Source organism: Photinus pyralis, unplaced genomic scaffold (genome assembly GCF_008802855.1).
Source record: "Photinus pyralis isolate 1611_PpyrPB1 unplaced genomic scaffold, Ppyr1.3 Ppyr1.4_LG8, whole genome shotgun sequence".
In the NCBI taxonomy this organism is placed as follows: domain Eukaryota; kingdom Metazoa; phylum Arthropoda; class Insecta; order Coleoptera; family Lampyridae; genus Photinus; species Photinus pyralis.
The window spans coordinates 13,823,480-13,840,468 of NW_022170819.1; the positions used below are offsets into that span (position 1 = coordinate 13,823,480).

The 16,989-nt window shown below is 38.8% G+C and overlaps 3 protein-coding genes across 4 annotated transcripts in view; 1 reads left to right on the forward strand and 2 right to left on the reverse strand.

Annotated features, from left to right (window-relative positions):
• Window positions 1-104: 104 nt before the first annotated feature.
• Window positions 105-9,338, reverse strand: LOC116178622 (probable ribonuclease ZC3H12C). Of its 2 annotated transcripts, none has more exons than XM_031498171.1 (4): window positions 8,884-9,338; window positions 2,440-2,636; window positions 2,090-2,338; window positions 105-2,039 (listed from the first exon to the last, which is right to left on the reverse strand). In XM_031498171.1, exons 1-4 carry the CDS (start codon window positions 9,088-9,090, stop codon window positions 854-856), a joined length of 1,839 nt encoding a protein of 612 aa, XP_031354031.1. In that variant the 5' UTR covers window positions 9,091-9,338; the 3' UTR covers window positions 105-853. The 2 variants fall into 2 exon arrangements, with proteins under 2 accessions (XP_031354031.1, XP_031354032.1); XM_031498172.1 differs by lacking the exon at window positions 8,884-9,338 and adding an exon at window positions 7,811-8,321.
• Window positions 9,339-11,995: 2,657 nt separating this feature from the next.
• On the reverse strand, window positions 11,996-13,476 carry LOC116179402. The gene is made up of 2 exons (XM_031499193.1): window positions 12,992-13,476; window positions 11,996-12,125 (listed from the first exon to the last, which is right to left on the reverse strand). The coding sequence occupies exons 1-2, from the start codon at window positions 13,474-13,476 to the stop codon at window positions 11,996-11,998; spliced, it is 615 nt and encodes a 204-aa protein (XP_031355053.1).
• Window positions 13,477-15,830: 2,354 nt separating this feature from the next.
• Window positions 15,831-16,989, forward strand: part of LOC116179404 (glyceraldehyde-3-phosphate dehydrogenase 1-like) — a 1,818-nt gene continuing 659 nt past the window's right edge. Inside the window, exon 1 of the mRNA XM_031499194.1 lies at window positions 15,831-15,866. Within this exon, the coding sequence (XP_031355054.1) occupies window positions 15,831-15,866 (36 nt within the window). The remainder of the gene's footprint in view (window positions 15,867-16,989) is intronic.

Genomic DNA, 16,989 nt, shown 5'->3' on the forward strand with positions numbered 1-16,989 from the left:
AATGATCGCTTCGTTTCCATACCCCTCACTGCCTCTGGTCTCGCCGTCGCCCATTCCATTCTGTTTTCCGGCGTAATATTATCATGTGAAAAGATCAAAAACTATTTCTTAATAAAACCTTTTAATTACACTTTTACAGATTTTAATGCACATGTGGCAGGCAGCAGCCCGCATTGACACCATTCTCAATTGATGTAAGTACAACGAATAAATGAAGGAAAAGAAAATAAAACAGTTTTTAGCATTTTTACTATGTTCATTATTATAGTCGTTCTTAAATATTATATGAGTAGGAGATTCTCTTCCTTAAAACTTTGTTAAATAATTCCTTTCTACAAATGCAATATGCAATTTTACTAAAACACTGAATAAAGTGTACAAATATAAGACAACACATTTTACAAGCAGTCTCATATGGGGTGATTAATGAGATACGGACATAAAAATTTGGCACACTACGATTTGTGACTAAAACGTAATGGTCATAATGAAATTAACGATGTCGTTTACAGATTAAAATGACAAAATTACAACAATTTTTACTAGCGATACACAGTATCAACTTATAATGACAAAAGGGACGTTCATCATATAAAAACCACCAAATCCTTAATAGTAAGTAGCAGTTCCTTCTTCAATATGAAGTTTTAGTCGCTAAATTACCTATTCATTCGCTTGGAAAATCCTCTGATGGAGATACTTAAAATCTATTTAAGTAAATGGAAGATTCCCATCGAAATCGTAGACACAAACACTCCACTAAACTATACATATGAAAAAGCGATACACATAAGCAACAATTAGTAACAATAAAAAACAACAGAGATTATATAACACTTAAATTAAAAGCAACCTACTTAGCTGGAAACATAGCTAAAATAGCGGCACATATTTTTTGGGGATTCGTTTCGTCCGGATATAGCTGCATGGCTTGCGTTACCTGCTCCTCGGGAAAAATCGCCGACAAGTGGTAGTGCAGTTTGCGTCTGGCGTCCTCTTGGACGGAGGCGCTCTGCGGCCAGTGAGCCGGGTAAACGTTTAGCTGTGGATCGGAGCAGCTCGAGATACGTTGCATCTGTCGATGCTGTACGTGAGTATTGGGAGGCCACGGCCGATATGAGTCGGGGGCGGAAGCTATGCGTTGCACGTGCTGGTGCAGCTCCCAATTGGGATGGTTGGGTGTAAGGAAAGACTGTTGGATTTGTGGCTGAATCGGTGATACGAATCGCATGCGGACGAGGCGCGGGTCGTTCGACGGGTTTAGGGTGAGCTGGCGTTGGAGCTTCTTGTGTAGGTTTTCGGCGGGAGGTGGGATGGGAGGGTAAGTGGCGCCGACGTTATCCACGCTACGGCTTTTCGCGACGACCGTGTGCTGAACTTCTTTGGGTGGCGGGACGTTGGAGCGCGTTCTGCCGAGCGGCGTCTTGCGAATTTCGCCCTCGCGCGCCTGTAGATGGCGTTGTGCATATTCGGATAGTCTTTCTGTTACACTCTTGTGAGGGAGAGGTCCTCGTTCCGGATGGTGATATTTGCACTTATTACCGTAAGTGCACTTCTTTGCGTACGGACATGGAGGGGGCGGATCGCCCTTTCTCGGTTGGCACCTTAGGAAATTGTCAAGCGTGGGGCCTGATCGTCCCAAAGGATCATCGGGCGGCATGAAGCGATCGTTCACAAATGAGTACATCAAAATGCGTTCCTCCACCACTTTGCGATATTCATTGTTTTCTTGGGCCAAGTCGCGATAATTATCATTACTAACGACAATGCCGTCGACGTCCGAAGCGAGTTTGAGTATGTACCTGTCGTCGTAACACACCATGCGTTTTCCGCCGACTAATCGGGACGGTGTAAAGACAAGCACCCTATCTTTTTCTAGTTCGGCCAAGATCTCTTGGTCACGAATGGGATTGTCGGGTCTGGGAGCTTCCTTTCTCCATTTCGGTACGAAGACCGTTATATCCTTATGTCCTCTCGTTTTAAACCAATCCACGCATATTTTAATACCGCGACAGGAGAAGATTTCCTTGTTTCCATGGCTAAAAGTAGGCGATTAGGAGGGAACACAACGCGAAGGCGGAAGGATTACCTCATGGCCAAATTACTGCCGTCTATCACTATGGGTCTGAGTACGTGACTAACGAGACAGTCGGTTTGATACTCGATACCGTCTAGTTGATTTTCTACCGGGCTGCTATCACAAGATGACGTTCCACGTTGTGCGTCTAACTTAATTAATTCTTCTAAAAGTTCATTTTGTGCAGGTGAGCGACCTAACTTTTGCAACGCTGCCTGTACTAATTTCTCCGTGTATCCCAATTTGAGCGCAAACTCCACTCTGCAAAGTAAAAAAATCGAATGTGCTTTAAGCAAGTTGAAAACAATTGAATTAATTTTTTTTCTACAACCGATCACCCGATATTTTCAAAATGAAATTACCTAGCAGTATATCCAGGCGAGATGTCGGGAAGAGTCTGAACGTACTCCGCGTACTCGGCGGCAAGAGTATCGCTAGTCGTTCGCGAAACATCGTTGTGTCTCGACGGAAGATCGGCCTCGTAGTCTGAATCGTAACTTGAATCCTCTCCCGCCACCGCGCCCGCACATCCCTCGCGACATATTTCATCTACATATTTCTGAAACGAAAAAAAAACCGCTCGAGTATTGGGCTAGAAAAAGGTCCAATATTATATGTCGTACAAAAACCTTTACTTCTCAGTTGTAAGGTCTCTCTGAATTTTTTGAATATTCAAATATTTTTTCCGTTTTCGGTGCCTAAGCCTAAGCCGGAAGATTTGGAATTGTGAAGTTTTTGTTTTTCAACTTTTTCACGTGACCTTAGGACACAGTTTGGGACACATTCAATACATGACGGTTTATACAAAATACGTACGCGGCTCCCTTGAACGCATCATACTTCAACGAAAGAATGCGTCGCTTTCACTTTTTATCGCCTTTTGTTGACTTGCTGGCGCCCCGATGCCTGATACTCGCTGTAGCACAATACAGTACAGCTACCAGTTTAAGTGGAACAATTCGCCGAGAGTGACTCTTCCAGGGGCGAACGCGAAGTGTATTAATAATGCAACATTGCCATTTGTCATTGATATTGCAAGATTCGGCCCAGAAAATTTGCCCCGGTTCCTCCAAGAAATCAATTACTTATTTATTTATAGTTTGGTTAATGTTGCGCCTTGGTTGACACAATCAAATGCCAAATATTATTAATAATAAGCGAGATAATAAGTTAATAATATATATTCCTCAACTGTTTTTCATAAAGCTTAGTAAATTTACAAACAACTAAAATGAATAAGCAAACAGGCAAGTCATATAAGGCGCAAAAGAAAAAAACTCGAGTATCTACGTAATATGTAAATAAGTTGCTAGGTTTAGATCGGGGTAATATAGTAACTGAACTTACGTGAACCAAAAAAGAAAATACTGATCTAGTGAATATTTAAGTACCTATGGTATAAGTTGTGAAGTTAGCCATTTTGGGAGGAATAGAGTGGGCCTTGCATATCATAGAATATTTACAGGTTGTAGACATTTTGAGGTTGATTTTCCATGCGTGTTACGTGTAGTGAATAACTTTTAAACCGTGTTGGACATTAAGTTTGTTCTTGCTGCGTATTTCAGTTTAAGAGAGCATTGTTGTTTTTTATAGGATCCAGATGCTGGGGCAACACGGCGAGCACTTAGTTCATATTCAGTCGTTTTAATTATGGGTATTTGGTGCGAAGTCTAGAATTTCTATTTAAGGAAAAAATATTGTTGCTGCGTCTTTTTTTTTTGGGCACCCTGTATACCTACATTTTCTGTCAAGATATGCGCAATCCAAAGACCCAATCGACGGGTCCGAGCCTATTGCCTAACATGCATCCATTTCCCATTTAGTTAATTTAATTTACTAGTTATCAAATGACAACCCTGTATGCGACCTAAGCGTGTACCTCTTCCCGAACTCTCATTTTAATTAATGTAGTCACCTGCGGGATCTAAATTGTAACGTCATTTATGGCCGTTTGCACCGACAAATTTAAGCGGAGCTTAGCTTAAGCGTTGCTTAAAATCCATGGCAACGATTATGGAGACAATGGTTGTCATGGATTTTAAGCTAAGCTCCGCTTAAATTTGTCGGTGCAAACGGCCATTTATTTATTTACAATCAACTAACAATAAATTTTTAAAGTGGATTAATTTATACAGAGTGAGCAACAAAGATTGAAGCGTGCCGCTTCAGCTAAATTGGCAATGTGCCGCTCATAGCATATGCTGATTTGATACAAGATACGAAATACGAATAGACGCACGTCACTGTGACAGCGCAGAACGTCATTTTCGTATACAACTCCATACAAAGAAGGTAGTTTTGATATTAATAGGAACAAGCGGTGATGACGCACGCTTCAATCATTGTTGCTCACACTGTATAATAGCTTAGTCCTTCACTTCGCATCGATGTTAAAACTGAGTGCAGCACAATTCGATTTTGCAAACGCCGGTCTTTTTCGAAAGTTATCGAACGCTCTCGAATATTCTAAAACAAACACGTCATATTTCTCGGAAAGAATGCGTCACATCCGCAATAGAGCAAAATTTACACAAAAAGTAAGGTAGCTATGAAACAAAAGCATTAATGGCAAACAAAATTTGTACCTAAATTATTAGTTAATAGTTTCTAATTGCATTGTAGCAAAAAAAGTTTTTTTAACGTAAAAGAACAATGTTTTACCACAAAAACACGCTAACTGAATATCGAAAATATAAAATTTCATTGGTTCTGCAAGATAGTTAGCGGCCTAGAACTTACTCGTATAAGATATATTGAAAGCCCTCCGCCTCGATGCATTTTAGCGCTAGTCCTTCGCAATTTTGTATTGCACGAATTCATTAATCAACAAATACGTCAAGACAAACTGACATGAATGCAGTTGTCCAATTTAGAAAAATGCGAGGAAAAATGAAGCCTGTGGCTCATTGAAAAAAATGAATTTATATTACACGAGATATTACATTCTTTCATAAAACAGTACTATTTTTAAACGTAACGGAATGTTCCTCAATGTGAAAAAAATATATAGCTGACGTCTATAAATAGAATAATTAAAATTATCTACAAGATAAAAAGCATTCATTTTTATTATCTCGTTGATAAAAATAATTCATATTTGATAAAATAATTATTTTTATCATAATGATAATTTTAAATCATTTTTTTATCTTGTTGAAATTTGCGAAATTTAAATTATCAACAAGATCAATTTAATTCTTCCGCCATTTACGATTATCTTAGATAATTTTAAATGGCCATCTTTGCAAGTCATAGCGAGATGGAAATACGCTGTTTTATAGGGAAAAAGAAAGGCAGCGCACGGCGCCATTTAATTTTATCTCACATAATATTAAATGGCTGAAATAGCCATTTACTATAAAATAATTTTAAATGGCGGAATGGAATTAAAATTATCAACAAGATAAAAATAATTATTTTTTCATTATCAACAAGAAAAAAAAATGATTTGAAAGTATCATTTAGATCAAATTAATTATTTAATTGGATAATAGAAATTCGGGCAAAACTTTAAGATTATAGTATTGTTGCACATTAAATGTTAAAACAGCGTTCCATACATTAGCCTTGACATTAGCACATTAGGTACAACGAGATGTACAATGAAATTATGGTGTTCGTTAATTTTTACATATCATTGTAGTTTAAGACCGTTGAAGCGGAGAAAGAATTATGATGATATTGTTTCTAGAAAAATAATTATGATGTTGTACAGATAGAAAAACACGGATTTACTATCATCGTTTTATCTTCAAAAACTTTAAACCTCGCTTTAAACCTTAAAATCTTCGAGAACGTCTCATGATTTTTTTCTAGACTCTTTCCGTTTGCTATATAAGCAAATTGAAGCGTGTTTTATGCAAGTGCCAACATCGATGCCGAAGAGATTATTATTGAAGTTCGCGCTCGTATGTGATAAATTTACCTGCTATAAATTCATTAATAATTAATTGTCAATAAATAAATGCCGTAGATAATTAAATTTACATTACAGTACAAAGGTCTAAACTATACTTCAGGACCACAGTTAACAAGAATAAGTTGCGTCTGTATGATTATAACGCGAGCCATAATGCCAAAAAAGAAGTATAAAACATTTACATTTAGTGATATCTTCAGAGAACATCTCGGAGAACATAATGTTCTGGTTTGTTAATTGCGAGGTTAATTGTTTAAAACCGAGTTTAAAACCTTTTTGGTCTCTTGTAATTTTTTCGTATTTGCGACCGTTATCAATTCACGGTAGTTATAGCTAAATGAAAGTAAAACTTTTCCAATGGTCCAGTCGCATCCGGCTTTATTTGGATAATCGATTGTGTTTATTAGTTTTAACACTCGTTTTGACAGTTCGCATTTGAATTTGTATCTTGCATATGTTCATAAATGAACTGTATAATTATCACACCCTGTAGATCGGTAACGAAGTGTTTGCGGAGCTATGTAGGTACTATATGTTTTTATTGAATGATTTGACTCGTTCTGTCCAGTGTCAAATGTTAGTTGTCGCAAGAAAGAACTATTATTATTATTGAGAAAAAGTGTTACCTATTTGTTTTTAATAATCTTCCCAAATAAAGCCACAAGAAAACAAAGCGAGACAAAAAGAAAAAATCAGCGAAGTTCGTTTTTTTTCGGTTATCTTCGAAAATATTCGGAATTTCTTCATTTTATAAGTCCTTAGGGTTAGATTCGGCCCCAAAACGGGCTCCATTTAACCTTAGCATTTAACCGTTTTCCCAACGAAATCAACGACCTGTAACGTAACCAGAAAGAACATTTTTAATTCTGAGAGAAGTCGGTATTGAGTTAACAGCGATCTCTATTGCATTTTAGTATGATTGGTCCCAACAAAATAAATTGAATAGAATTCCCTGACTGCGAAGTTCTTGGTACTCGTGTCGATAACATGAATGGATATTCCGAATCGGTCGACGATTTCCAGAGACATATCAGGTAACCCATGGATTTCCAAGAATGTCCAAATATATCTGTGTATTTTACACCCCGGGAAATACGCAAGTAAGCAAAATAATTAAATATTTTGCTTCACCGGTAACAGTAGTATTAGTAAAATGTTTCTTTGTCAGGCTAACTTCACCATCATAGACTTAACTTTGAGGAGATTTCGTTGATCGCAGAGGTGATTTCTGCAAATGATGAATACCTAATTCACACCCGATAAAAAGTCATTCTTGGAAGAGCATTTTTTTCCTTATGTAAAATAAACTATCATCTCATTTTAATGTGTACTTTGCGCGTTTCTTCAAGGTTCAATTATTATAGTAAGCATAAAACCGAGCATAAAACATATATTCCACTAAAAAATGTGTCACTCAAATTATCTCCTTTATACTCAAATTAGCAGCTGCCTCAATTGTATTTTAATTGTGTAGATGAAAAGGGCGCTAATTTTGACCAATTAGGAGACGTTTATTAAAAACAAGGAAACAAATCTTACAACGCCTACTTGTAGAAAGGCGATAAATAGGTAACGGAAACTAATACGGACATGAAGGGCATGGTTGCCGGAAATTAATTTTCGAATACAATTTGTACAATGTCAATTTTACAAATTTATTGAGAACAAGAAAATGTCAAGGGAAATTGAATTTTCTCAAAAGCAATTTTGAAAAACAAAAGCTTTGGAATGGGCGCGGAACACCCTGTACAATGCCGCGGGTTTTCCGGTGTGAAAACGCATAAAAATCGATAATAAAAAAATAAGATTCTCACCTCAGTAATAACGGTCATATCTTGCAATCATCACAACCGGATCTCCTGCATGCTGCGTTAAAAAAACACTCACCACAGCCAGAAAGGTAATTTCACATCCTGGTGTGTTGCTTCGACTTTTAATAATAATGAACTGAATTTCGAAACTCGGGCCGTTTTCATTGAGATTATTTATGGTGCACTCGGCGTGGACCTAGTTTCGGACCCGGACGGTACTCGACACATACTTTGGTGAAACGACATAGAAAAGAGAAAGCATCGGCGAAGAGGTGGCGGTGGGTATGGGAAAACTTATTTCTTTTGTCGCCGAGGCACCCGAGCGTCTACCGCAAAGTAACTCAATTGCGGCGAATTTTTGAATTCTGAAAATCATGCGTTGTAAACAACAAATTCAGATCAAAATCCATTCGAGGAAAGAGATCCGCAAGTACTGTGGGTCAAACAGATGACGGTTCACCGACCGGGCCCGGTCCATGCACGACCCGGATCTCCCCGTATGACGTCGAGAACGCGAGGCCACCGCAACAAATTACAGAGGAGAGGAACTGTACTCTTATGTCTACGTAATCTTTCATTCACATCAAACCACCCACCCACACCTCTTTGTTAAGGTGCTCTCGAAGCACAAATCCGCTTCCGACGCCCCAAACCATTTCAGGTAAATCCGAGGGTAAATCCGACCCTGACTCCGTTATCAGCAGCGCCTTTACGCACGCAAAAAAAAACAATCGCAGTAGTCGTTGACCATTGATCGTATAACAACAAAGTGACGTCACGCACAAATAGGAAATAATTAGCCAGAAAAGCGGTTTGGACCAGGATGCATCGTACAAATTTCAACCTTCGAATCGTAACCTTTCACTCTACGGACGCTACCACGCACAATTCAACCCTCTCGAGTCCCGACAATGCGAAATTCGGAAACGCAATAATTTTGTATCGTCAATAAAAAGTAAAAGTGCTGTCCCCATTCGAGCGAGCGGGTCATATCCGTTTACGGTGAATTGTAGTAGCGTAGCATTTTCTACTTTACTATCTACGTCCCAGTTAAAAACGAAAATGTAGGTAAATACCTGTAACCTGCTTATAAAATCCGGACTCGGTTTTCGACTCGACGATCCCGCGATGGCGTAACTCACTTCGAAACTTATAACATCATCTTGAGCACCCTTCTCACTAAGAAACGCCGAAAATAATACCGAAATCCTGCTGAGGTTTTCTTTGAGTAATGGTGTACATGCAGATTTTATATACACTGTACCCACACTCGATGTAGACATTTTTGTGTTCGCCCATGCTTACATATTAAACTGTTTACTAGTCGACGCGCACAATTTTTTTTTGAATTCCGATTTTAATTGAAACTCAAACGATACCGTCTATTTTCGTTTGACATTTGCGGATAAATAGAAATAGAAACGCCATGTTTGATTCTTCACGTATCGTTGGCGCTATCTATCGAACTACGGATGTTACCACTCCACTGTTCCTACCGTTGGATTTGAAATGATCTACTCATAAATTCAAACTAGAGACGCGCTTACATTAATAACAATTTTCGCAACACGCGCATTGATTAGATTTATACATAATTATGCAATATTAGATAATAGAATCTTAGGGATTAACTCAAATACAACCGTGATATGTTAGTTGCCTATGTATCACACCGACAAATCCTATAATTGTTTCCTATTTATCCTATTTAATTACATGATTTTAGATTTATTATTTATATATGCCTTCTAGAGAAATCTAGAGGGCATGTCATATTTCACAGAAAAAAGTCACGTCCGTTTTTATTCCCTATCGCACGCGCAAGTAACTAATCCATGAACGACTAGATGGCGCCTCGAAAATGTTCTCTAAGGATCGCTATATGCCCTCCTCTTAAAACTGTTGCGTCCAAGGGGACCCTTGTTCTTTTACCCTCACGCCATTTCGATGGCGGTGTTTGCACGATAACTCCTGCGTCGTCCATTTTCGGAGAGGAGGGGAAGCAAGTAATACATAAAGGTGTCGGATTCCTCTGAGGTTGAAAGTACAGACCAATATGTATTTCTACCCTTGTGTGGTGCTTTGAAACACCTCCTACATCATATTAATTATTATGCGTGATGCGCCAGTCTAACTTATCAAGGCCAGTTTCGATCTTAAGAATTTTGTAACGCCAGAAATTTTTAGTTATAAGGCGCGTTACCAGCGCCAATTTTCAGCCGATTAAATGTACATGCGCGATTTTACTCCCACGTTCCGCTGGCTATTCTAGCAGAAAGTATTTTCGCTAGTTTGAACTCTAAGGGCCGAAAATTAACGGGCTGCGGGATGACTACAATCGGAGATTGAGTTCTGATTAAGACTCAAGCGGCGCTTATAATATGTACAATCGCACTTAAAAACCGATTGAACGCCAATATCCGTTCAAGCGAGTTTTATAATATACCGATCCTAAGACCCGTTTCACAAACGACTGATGTTTAGTCCTGATGAAACAGAGGCGTTTCACAGGCGTACCATCCCTCGACAGATCAAATACGCACGGGCATCATCAGTTGAGCCCTTACGTATGCGGATGATCCAGAACACAACGCGTTCTATCACTCATCAGTTGCATACAGAATACCAGCGTTGCAACATTTGATAATGGCTTACGATTTTTACGTATTTATTTATTTATTTATTTATTATCCCTCTTGTTCTGGACCATATTAGTCCTGATGAAACAGAGGCGTTTCACAGGCGTACCATCCCTCGACAGATCAAATACGCACGGGCATCATCAGTTGAGCCCTTACGTATGCGGATGATCCAGAACACAACGCGTTCTATCACTCATCAGTTGCATACAGAATACCAGCGTTGCAACATTTGATAATGGCTTACGATTTTTACGTATTTATTTATTTATTTATTTATTATCCCTCTTGTTCTGGACCATATTGTTGTGTAAACTTCCTAAGCCTGAAAGATACCCACACAACTTACCCTTACTAGCTCAATCCCACACAAACTCTTAAAAACACAAATCTCAGGGCCCGTAAAATGAGTCCGACCACCCCTTTTCTTCGTCCGGACAAGGGGTAGCAACCTCGCCAGGTCGGTGGCTAAATACCTCCCTTAAATTCCAATATGAAACTTTACCCCCAGATTTAATAAACTTGAAACAAAGTAAGAGACGCCGACAATTACCTCTCTTTGACTCTAATAAACAAAACCTGGATTGCAATGACTGGTTTAATTTCAGACAAAAAATTGCGTAAATTTCTGTTTTACAAATTGTTACAATTTTAAACAGATAAATGACACACACAAAAAAAAAACAAATTACTCAAACATTACAAACAAAACAAGACAAAACAAACCACTAACTACTACTTACTTTTAAAATTAGTCCGAATAACGTACTCCGATAAAAAGAGGTATCCGTACACAATCACGCAAACCAAACACTCAAACACCGACGTCTTCTCTCTTCGGGTACCCACAAATTCAAAACTTCCGTGTTTCCGCAAAATAAAAAAAAAACAGGACGACGACAAACTTCTTAAACTTCTCAAAAAATTCTTCTTAAAACGGCAGACACAAAATTCTAATTAAACCTGGATCCACTACGCAAGAAACTTCCACAAAATTCAAAAAATAACGTAACCGAAGAAGCGCCGGTTGGCTTTGTAACGACCAAAAAGCCCCGCTCTCTTCAAAAATTTTCTATTTAAGCCAAAAGCCCTTCTCCTTTCTTCCACACCCCGTCCGCCAATCACGCGAAGCGTCGATTTTTCAACTTCTTGCTAAACGGCACGTACGCCCGGCAATTCTGCGAAGAACCTTATCTCTACTTCGCGCTATACCTCGTTAACGGCAAATAAAATTTAAAAAGAAATTTACATCGAAAAAAATTCTAGGAATAAAATAAAAACAGAACACTTCTAAGAAATTGAACCAAAACTATAACATGAAATTTACGCAATCCTGTGTCTCAAATTATTAATAACCCCCCCGGTTAATTAATTGAACTAAACAAAATTGTCACATCCAGACGCTCTATAATTTCTTTCAAGTTACAACTAAAACAAAATAACACAACATTTTTCCCCCTTTAAATTGAACACAAAAACACAAAATTACAATCCTCCCCTGACTACAAATAAAAAAAAACTTTGGAATTACCGGGTTTTTATGGGCAATTTAACCAACCGACCCTAACACGCGAGCCGCCCTGTCCAGATTCAAAAAGGCGCCGCCCCCCACCTCCGGCCTGAGATCCCTATCGTCCCTAACTAAAACTTTAAACCCAAACTCAAAATCTAACACCATTCTAGCAAACGCCAAACATTTACGAAGCTAAGCTTCTACTAACGATTACTCAACCCCTTCCTCTGAGTCATCATCATAACGAAAAAGCATGTCTACATGAAATTTACCCCTTATTTTCTCAGAATCCCTTACTCTTAACTCATAACTATCTCCAAAACGTCTGTTAATCACATAGGGCCCCTCATACGGTAACAATAACTTGGCACTAATCTGCTTTGGGCCATCAGCCACCCTCAACTTCTTTAAAATGCTTCTTCTTTCCCTTCATCCCATTTAAATTTTACCCCTTTATGTAATAACCCGACTAACGGTAATGAAATTTCTGAATACCTTGGTACAAATTTCCTATAATAATTTAACATCCCCAGAAACCCTCGTAATTTCCTAACATTTGTTGGTCGTGGAAAATTATTAATTTCATCCAACCGGCTATTTTCTACTTCCATCCCAATTTTATTTATTTCAAAGCCTAAAAATTTAACCCTGTCTTTTATAAATTCGCATTTCTCTATGTGTAATTTCATTCCATTCCTGTTCAATTCCCGCAATATTACTTGAATGTGATTAAAATGATCCTCTAACGTGTCACTAAAAATGATTATGTCATCAACATAATGTAGGCAAAATTTATCGAATTTATCGAGAATGCACTGCATTGCTCTAACTAATGCTGCGCACGAGCTGGCTAGTCCAAATGGAACTACCTTAAATTGATACGTGACACCATCGACACTGAACCCTGTAAATTTTCTAGAATTTCTTTCTAAAGGAATTAGCCAAAACGAATTTTGTAAGTCTAATTTCGTAAAGATTTTATTCCCCCCAATTTTCCCTAATAAAGACTCTATTTTCTGGGGCGATTCTAACTGAGGTGTTGTCCGTCGGTTAAGTTCGCGCGCGTCTAAACATAAACGAAGCGAGCCGTTCTTCTTCTTCACGATGACAAGCGGGTTGATAATGTTAGTTGTGGCCTTCTCAATTATTCCGTCTTCGGTCATTTTCGTTAACACGGTTCTTACTTCATTTCGATAATGGAAAGGCACCGAATACGTTTGGATTTTCCCCATTTTCCTATCATCCACTTGCAACGTGTGTTCGTAACCTCTCGCCATTCTCACTTCGTCATTGATAAGTTCACGATTTTCCTTCAGTATTCCTGTTACCTTTTCCGACCACTCTTCTGGGCAATTTAATTTTGACATTTTCCAATACTCCTCATTCCCCCATTTCTGACAAACGTTAATTTCCATTTCGTTATCCGGGTCTTTCTTGATCTTTTCGTCTTCTATTTTCACTTCTAATTTTCCTATTCTTACATTTCCTTTTCCTATATCCACAATTCCATCATACATTTTTAAAATGTCAATCCCGATAATTAAATCCGCCTGCATCCCCGCTAAAACCAATAATTCTTCCTGCAGCCGTTCACCTCCTACTTCAATCCCTAAAATAAATTTTCTTTTGACGTTGGCGAAATTTTTCTTATTTGCCGTTATTAATTTTAATCCTTTAATGGGTACGGTAAAACTCTCCACTCTTCCTAAATTTTCTTTAATGAAATCTTCTGAAATTAAAGAAACTTCCGCCCCCGTGTCAATCAATGCCTTGGCCCTTTTTCCTTCCACCAGCACCCCTATTGTTGGTAAATTGGTAATGAAGTTGTCCGATTTGTCTTCCGCACTATTGTCGTCAATTTGAATAAATTCTTTCGGGTGCGAGTACACGTATCCGACAATAGCGCGGCCTCTTAAAAATCCGTCGGTGGTGGATGGACTTCGGCTCTAACCACTTCTATTTTGTTTTCCTCTCCGGTGTCCCGCGTCGGTTTTAAAATCTGGTTAATACGTCTCCTGTCCTGTTCTGCATTTCCCTCCCCTCGTCTCTCTTCTCGGGCTCCTCTTGCATAATCCGGTCTTCTCTCCTGCTCCCTCTGGTCCTTCTGATATTCCCTTTCGAATTTCTGTTCATAATTAAACTCGCGGTTAAAATTCCCTCTATTGTTGTTATTCCTATTAAAATTCCCATTATTCGCATTCCTGTTATAATTTCCATTGTTGTTATAATTGTTGTAATTTAGGTTCAAATTCTCCATCCGGTTACCCCTTTCTTGATACGCTCCGTATGGTCTGTTTCCTCTCCACTGGTTTCCGTATCCTTGTTTTTCATACTGCCGTCCTTGCTCCCTGATCTTATAATCGTAGGCGGCGTCCTTCTCCTCGTCAGCCGTGTCGTAACGTTTGAGCATCCTTAAAAATTCTTCGTACGTGGTGATGTCGTCCTTCGTGACCTTCTGGGAAATCTCCTCTTCATAATGTTTTGCCAGCCGCCTTACCAGCACTGATTCCTGTATCCCATTTTCTAGGTGTTTAAATTGTGAATAATTTTCCATCAGGTACTTCACACGGCTACCCCTATTTCGGTTATACTTTCCCATGTTTAATTGGTCCCGTGTTTTATTTTGCTCCCAATCGCCCCAGTATTGGCTTATAAAATTTTCCTTGAATGACTCGAAGTTGGCAATCTTCTCGTCCACCGTGTCATACCAAATCTGCGCGTCTTCCTTTAGAACACTTCTTATCAAGCTGATTTCGTCCACGTTCGTGAATAGTTTCCCAAAAATTCGCCTGTTGTTTAGGATCGTCGCCTCTAAAATTTTTAGAAACGTCATAGGGTGGACTTTTCCCTTACCCGTGAACTGTTCCAGACGATCTAGGTCCCCTTTAAAATTGTTGGCGTACTGTATTCCTCCCTGTCTCGGCTTATTCTCCAATTCCTTCCGTAGTTCTTTTAATTCTTCCTCACTCGTACTTTTATTTTTGTTGCAGACTTCTTGCATATGACAAAATCCCTTTTCAACTTTTTCAAACTCCTGCTGCGTGTAGCTGACCTCCATCCTAATCTGGTTCTCTACCTCCATCACTCGCTTGTTCACCCCTTCGTGATGTTGGTGCAGCACGCTGATGTTCTCGGCCATATCCGTCCTTAATTCTCTAATCTCCCTCGTATTTCCATCGGTCTTCTTTTCTACCTCTCTGACGCTCTCCTGCATGTCTTGCCTAATCTCGTTCATGATTCTCACCACGTCCTGTCTTAATTCCGCTGTCGTTTTATTCTGGTTCTCTATCTTCTTATTTATCTCTTTTATCTGACCGCTCAATTTGTCCCCCAGTTGGTTATTCATTTGCTTATTCTCTGTCCTCATCTCACTCATCATCGTTATCATTTGAGCAAAGAACCCTTCCTGCATTGTCGTTAATCCCATTGTAGAGACCTCTCCTTTTCCTTCCGGCACGTCGACTGACCCCGGTATTATTTCTGCGCTGACGTCCGTCGGTACATCAATTCCACTCTCGGGCTTCGAATCCATAATCTTCTCTTGTTAATAATTTACGCTGTTATAATTATACAAAAATATAACAAATAACCGTCTCTACGCTCGCTGTCACTTTTATTTCTTTTCCAAATCTTATAAAAATTTTTGTTTAACTTCCCTGTCTCTACTCAACTACCCTTCGCAATAACGTTACTACCTAACCCTTTCTTAACCTGTCACAACCAAAAACCTCTTCAAATAATTGCGTTAAAAAAAATCCTTTAAACTTATCGTGTCGGATACCAAATAAAATCTTACCCGTCGCACAATAAATCCTGCCTACAATGAACTTTAAACTTTCAATAAAAAACGACCTACTTCCGCGTTTCCCTGATGCCTCACGCTATTGGGCGCCAATTAATTTGTTGTGTAAACTTCCTAAGCCTGAAAGATACCCACACAACTTACCCTTACTAGCTCAATCCCACACAAACTCTTAAAAACACAAATCTCAGAGCCCGTAAAATGAGTCCGACCACCCCTTTTCTTCGTCCGGACAAGGGGTAGCAACCTCGCCAGGTCGGTGGCTAATACCTCCCTTAAATTCCAATATGAAACTTTACCCCCAGATTTAATAAACTTGAAACAAAGTAAGAGACGCCGACAATTACCTCTCTTTGACTCTAATAAACAAAACCTGGATTGCAATGACTGGTTTAATTTCAGGCAAAAAATTGCGTAAATTTCTGTTTTACAAATTGTTACAATTTTAAACAGATAAATGACACACACAAAAAAAAAACAAATTACTCAAACATTACAAAAAAAAACAAGACAAAACAAACCACTAACTACTACTTACTTTTAAAATTAGTCCGAATAACGTATTCCGATAAAAAGAGGTATCCGTACACAATCACGCAAACCAAACACTCAAACACCGACGTCTTCTCTCTTCGGGTACCCACAAATTCAAAACTTCCGTGTTTCCGCAAAATAAAAAAAAAACAGGACGACGACAAACTTCTTAAACTTCTCAAAAATTCTTCTTAAACGGCAGACAAAAATTCTAACTAAACCTGGATCCACTACGCAAGAAACTTCCACAAAATTCAAAAATCACGTAACCGAAGAAGCGCCGGTTGGCTTTGTCACGACCAAAAAGCCCCGCTCTCTTCAAAAATTTTCTATTTAAGCCAAAAGCCCTTCTCCTTTCTTCCACATTCCGCCCGCCAATCACGCGAAGCGTCGATTTTTCAACTTCTTGCTAAACGGCACGTACGCCCGGCAATTCTGCGAAGAACCTTATCTCTACTTCGCGCTATACCTCGTTAACGGCAAATAAAATTTAAAAAGAAATTTACATCGAAAAAAAAATTCTAGGAATAAAATAAAAACAGAACACTTCTAAGAAATTGAACCAAAACTATAACATGAAATTTACGCAATCCTGTGTCTCAAATTATTGATAACCCCCCCGGTTAATTAAATGAACTAAACAAAATTGTCACATCCAGACGCTCTATAATTTCTTTCAAGTTACAACTAAAAC